This window comes from Herpailurus yagouaroundi, unplaced genomic scaffold, assembly GCF_014898765.1.
Source record: "Herpailurus yagouaroundi ecotype Mexico unplaced genomic scaffold, PumYag 67235, whole genome shotgun sequence".
NCBI lineage: Eukaryota > Metazoa > Chordata > Mammalia > Carnivora > Felidae > Herpailurus > Herpailurus yagouaroundi.
In genome coordinates, this window is record NW_024420070.1 from 152145 (window position 1) to 158144 (window position 6000).

The 6000-nt window shown below is 35.7% G+C and overlaps 1 protein-coding gene across 7 annotated transcripts in view; it reads right to left on the reverse strand.

Moving 5' to 3' along the window:
• The window catches only part of ZMAT1 (zinc finger matrin-type 1), a 47311-nt gene that overhangs the window by 19167 nt on the left and 22144 nt on the right, over window positions 1–6000 (reverse strand). For all 7 annotated transcript variants that reach the window (XM_040467151.1, XM_040467152.1, XM_040467150.1 and 4 more), the window contains one exon: window positions 3176–3282. In XM_040467151.1, coding sequence (XP_040323085.1) covers window positions 3176–3282 — 107 coding nt within the window. The remainder of the gene's footprint in view (window positions 1–3175; window positions 3283–6000) is intronic.

A 6000-nucleotide genomic window follows, 5' to 3' on the forward strand; every position in this document is an offset into this window, starting at 1 on the left:
CCCTCTTGCACTGTTGGTGGGAATGCAAACTAGTGCAGCCACTATGGAAAACAGTATGGAAGTTCCTCAAAAAGTTATAAACAGAAGTACCCTGTGGTCCAACAAGTGCACTAGTGGTATTTATCCAAAGAATACAAAAATACTAATTCAAAGGGATACCTGCACCCAGATGTTTATAACAGCATTATCTATAACAGCTAAATTATGGAAACAGCCCAAGTATCCATTGACTGATGAATGGATAAAAAAGAAGTGGTATATATATACAATGGAATATTACTCAGCCATTAAAAAAATGAAATCTTGCCATTTGAAATGACATGGATGAAGCTGGAGAGTATAATGTTAAATGAAATAAGTAAGTCAGAGAAAGACAAATACCATATGAATTCACTCATATATGGAATTTAAGAAACAAAACAAACAAGCAAAAGGAAAAAAAAGAGAGAGAGAGAGATCTAACTATAGAGATCAAATTAATGGTTACCAGAGGGGAGGTGGGTTGAGAACAGGTTAAATAGGTGATGGGGACTGAGGCGTGCACTTGTTGTGATGACCACCAAATGTTGTATGCAAATGTTAAATCACTAAATTCTATCCCTGAAACTAATACTACACTATATGTTAAACAAAAACTTGAAAAAAAGAAAAAAATCATAACCTATAAAATCTAGAATAAAATTGATAATAAATGGAATTTTAAGAGACATATGTAGACAATTTTCTATTCTTATTAAAACTATATTGGGTTTCAAAAATGTATTTTGGAATTTTAAAGAAAAACAATTCATTCAAAAGTACTTATTTCATAATATAGTGAATAGCAAACCTGGCTCTTAGGAAATTTAGCTTTGCTTTCCCCAAAACTTTCCAGAGTAGAATAGCTTTTCAAAGGTTCAGAATTCTGTAAAATGTTTTTATTAAAAAAAAGTCTTTTTGAAAATGTATAAACTTTCAAAGTACTGTAATTGGCAATGTTTTAAATATCAATCTCATTTTATAAAGTGCCAACTTTTTATTATAGGCTAGTAACAAACATTTTGTAGTCATACAATGTGTAAACTTATCTATGTTTGCTTTTTAGTATAATACATTTTTTACAGTGCATTTTTATTGACTGCATTATTTGTAGAGTCTATGAAAATAAGGAAAGTATATTATTTATAATTTAATCCCCCTAACAATCCAAGCTCTGAAATACTGGAAGTTCTCAATAAATATTTGTTAATAAAAAAGCCACAACATTACATAATGCCTTATCACCATGAAAATATTACAGAAAAAAATAAAAAGATGTAATGATAGGGCAGATTGTCCAGAATATGCTATTATATGAAAAAACAAGTAAAAACCAACAGATACAATTCTCTTTTGTTAAGATGTGTGTGTGTGTGTGTGTGTGTGTGTGTGTGTGTGTGTGTATGCACGTTCAGAAAGCATACTGGAATCATATCAGCAAAAGAGAAGTTAAGTGATGGTTACCTACAAGTGACAGAATTATAACTGAATGTGATTTTCTCATGATTTTGTGTATTTTCTACGCTGAATAGTACTTTGTAAGCCCATAAAAAGATGTTTTTTTCACATTTAAATTCAAATGGTTCTAACCACAGTTATCACAGAGCCCCTTGATTGTGTGTCTCTCTTTACTAACTCTGAATCTTTGAACTCTGGCGTCTGAAGATGTACTAGGCACTCTCACATATTTGATTTCATTTAATTCTCACATGTTTAATAAGAGAGATTTTACCACCCCTATTTTGCAGGTTCAAGGAACATGCTCAGAGAGGTAAAATGACTTGCCCAGGGTTACACAGCAGTGATGGAGTTAAAGCTTGAATGTATGTCCTCTCAATCCACATCTAACAAAATTTCCCTGTCATTACAGTAATTGAATCCCAGTCAACGTAAGAAGGAAATATAGCTACCAATAATATTAGCAATGGACAAAATGAGACATTTTTAAAAAATTTTTTTAATGTTTATTTTTATTTTTGAGGAAGAGAGAGACAGAGCGTGAGTGGGGGAAGGACAGAGAGAGAGAGGGAGACACAGAATTTGAAACAGGCTCCAGGCTCTGAGCTGTCAGCACAGAGCCCAACGCAGGGCTCAAATTCGGAAACAGCAAGATCATGACCTAGGCCGAAGTCAGACGCTCAACCGACTGAGCCAACCAGGCATCCCTAAGACAAGATGTGTTTTAAAAAGTAAAGCTGCCATTATATTTTTTAGAGTAAATTTATCTAGTACTTTTAGTAACCCAGACCTTAGATATGAAATAAATTCAATAGCTCACTGTATAGAAATGAGAGGTAACACCAAATGAGAGAAAAGAACACTGGACATGAAAGAAGGAATCATTGTTAAGCTTAGTCATGCCAATGATGCTACGAAAAATCATGATCCCTCTGGTACTCAGTTTTCTAATCAGTAAACCAAAGGAGTAAGAACATTAAATATTCCCTCTTCTAGTTTTAGAATTTTATGGTTCTGTGCTTAAAAACATATTGGTTAAGAGGAAACTGAGCAGCTTAGTCGGTTAAGCATCTGATTCTTGATTTTGGCTCAGTTCATAATCTCATACTTTGAGACTGAGCCCTATGTTGGGCTCTGCGCTGACAGCACAGAGCGTGTTTGGGATTCTCTCTCTCCCTCTCTCTCTGCCCCTTCTGTGCTTGTGTGCATGCGTGTGTGCACGGGCTCTCTATCTCTCTCAAATAAATAAAAACAAACATTAAAAAAAACTGTTGGCTAAGTCAAATGCAAGACAGGTTCATTTTGTTTTTATAGCCTTCATTTACTGTACACAAAGACTCTGGAGTTTTATAATATGCCTTGATTAACATTAATAGTTACCTACTCAAGCTTTAAAATGCCTCCCTTATATTTACTACAAGGACTTGAAGAGACAGTGGTTTGATGAATACAAAGGGAGGCAGAATAGTGTGAAGAAAAGAAAAGAAGCTTGGAATCAAAAAGATTTTAAACTCAAATTCCCCAAACTTAAGCTAGTAAGTTACTGTCCCTCTCTGAGCCAGTCTCATCATCCATCAAAGGGAAATAATTCCACCTACTTCACAGGATTTTCATAAGAGCCAAAAACGATAAAATATGAAGTTTATCTGCCACATTTAAAAGCCTACGTTAGATTCTATTCCCATTATTTTTAACCTACCTCATAATGTGAAATCCTTTGTGATTCAAACTGTAGCACCACTCCACATATATTACAAAAGTTATCTGTAAAAAGTTCAGTCTTTTCCTGTTCATTCCAAGTCATATCTATGAATAAAATAAAGGGAAGTGAGACACATTAATTAATACTTAAAGTTATCATTTTCATTCATTTCACATGTCACCTCAAATCTGAGTACTTGCGAGGCTACAGTAATAGCTTTTTGTTTAACGAGTATGCAATTTAAATAAAATGTGTATATTAAGTATGCTTCCAATGTCTGATACAGCAAGAGTTACTTATTTAGTATGATAAGTCTAAGCAATACCATTCCAAAAGGAAAGTTATATTTATGTGGGTATCAGTAACTTCATGAAATTCATAGAATGATCTAGGGCACCAATAATGAAAGGCAGGATTAAAAAAAATAGCCTTGGAATTTTGTTTTACAGCAGATAATTATTAGAAAAGCATTGTTTTAAGACTATCACCTGTCTAGAGCTATGGCTCCAATGTTACCTAAAAATCATTTGGAACCACAAACTTTGCTGATGGTAGGCACACATCCTCCATTGTTTTTTTTTTTTTTTTTAACTAGCATGTTCATCTGGCCAAACATGTCTCACACAAGCCCCTCAAAGCTATAAAATAATGTACATATAATAACATCTAGAAATTACACTATAGTGTTTCTCACTGTATTAATAACACATATTGAAACTTTCTGCATTTACACTTGAGGTTCACACTTCTATCAAAAGTTCTTAACAGCTGCAATGTATTCTGACAAAGTTTATTAGCTTATCTATAGGGTATAAATCACAAAACATCAAATTTTACTTGCTATTTGGTATTTAAATGAATAAGCTGATACCACATATTTATGGAGAAATGCCAATAATACATTAAATAGATAAAAATTGTAGAACAATAAATATATCAAATTCCCAACACGAACAAAAATTAAATATACACCACATAGAAAAAATATGAGAAGTTATAAATTAAATTTAAAAGTTGTTAATTTTGGGAAATGGGGTTAGAAAAGGAACAAAGGGAGAAAATTTAACATTTTATCATTTTATTCTTTTCAATTATCTTGTTTTAATTTTTGCAAAATACATGTAAGCCTTTCTATTTCAGTCAGTTAAGCATATGGCTCTTGATTTCAGCTTAGGTCATGATCTTGTGGTTCATGGGATTGGCCCCACCTCGGGCTCTGTGCTGACAGCATGGAGCCAGCTTGGGATTCTCTCTCCCTCTCTGTCTACCCTCGCCCATTCTCTCTCTTTCAAAATAAATAAACTTAAAAAAGCTTTTAAATATACTTATTTTAGAAGTTATTTTGGATATCTTCAACTAAGCTTAATTTTCAGTATCACTGTATGCACTAAAAAGGCTTATTTAAAAAACTGTCCAAGATAAGAATAACTCTAATTAACATCACTAATCATTAGGGCAATGGAAATTAAAACCACAATGAGGGTCATTATACCTGTCATAATGGCTAAAATAAAAAACACAAAAAAAATCACAAGCGTTGGTGAGGATGTGGAGAAAAAGGAACCCTCATATGCTATCAGTGGGAATGCAACATTGGTGCAGTCACTGTGGAAAACAGTATGGAGCTTCCTCAAAAATTAAACATACAATTACCATATGATCTACTAATTCCACCACTGGGTATTTACCCAAAGAAAACAAACACACTAATTTGAAAAGATACACGCACCCCTATGATTACTGCAGCATTATTTGCAACAGTCAAATAGAGAAGCAACCGAAGTGTCCATCCATAGATGAGTGGATAAAAAAGATGTGATATCTTACTCAGATGTGGCATATTACTCAGTCATAAAAAAGAATGAAATCTTGCCATCTGCAACAACATGGATGGATCTAGAAAGTAGAATGCTAAGTTAAATAAGTCAGTCAGAGACAAATACCATACCATTTCACTCATACATAGAATTTAAGAAACAAAACAAATGAACAAAGTAAAAAAGACACAAACCAAAAAACAGACTCTTAAATACAGCTCAAAAACTGGTGGTATCCAGAGGAAAGGTGGGTGGGGAAAGGAGTGAAATAGATAAAAAGCATTAAGAGTACACTTATTTTGATGAGCACTGAGAAACATAAAGAATTGTTGTATCATTATATAGTACATCTACAACTAATATAACACTGTATGTTAATTATACTTTAAAAAATAAAGAATAGGTCTCAGGCTGTTCATCTCCCTGTCCCGCCCCAACCTCCTAAATACCTGCTGCTTGAAATCATAGTTGGGTTTGTTTTGTTTTTTTTTTTTTTTTTTGGGAAGATGGCGGCGTAGGAGGACGCTGGGCTCACCGCGTGTCCTGCTGATCACTTAGATTCCACCTACACCTGCCTAAATAACCCAGAAAACCGCCAGAGGATTAGCAGAACGGAGTCCCCGGAGCCAAGCGCAGACGAGAGGCCCACGGAAGAGGGTAGGAAGGGCGGCGAGGCGGTGCGCGCTCCACGGACTGGCGAGAGGGAGCCGGGGCAGAGGGGCGGCTCGCCGGCCAAGCAGAGCCCCCGAGTCTGGCTTGCAAAAAGTGGAGGGGCCTGACAGACTGTGTTGCCACAGCAAGCGCGACTTAGCGGCTGGGAGGTCATAAGTTAACAGCTCTGCTCAGAAAGCGGGAAGGCTGGAGGACAAAGGGAAGGAGAGCTGCTGAGCCCCCGGACGACAGAGCTCAGTTTGGTGGGGAACAAAGGCGCTCGCCAGCGCCATCTCCCCCGCCCATCCCCCAGCCAAAATCCCAAAGAGAACCAGTTCCTGCCAGGGAACTTGC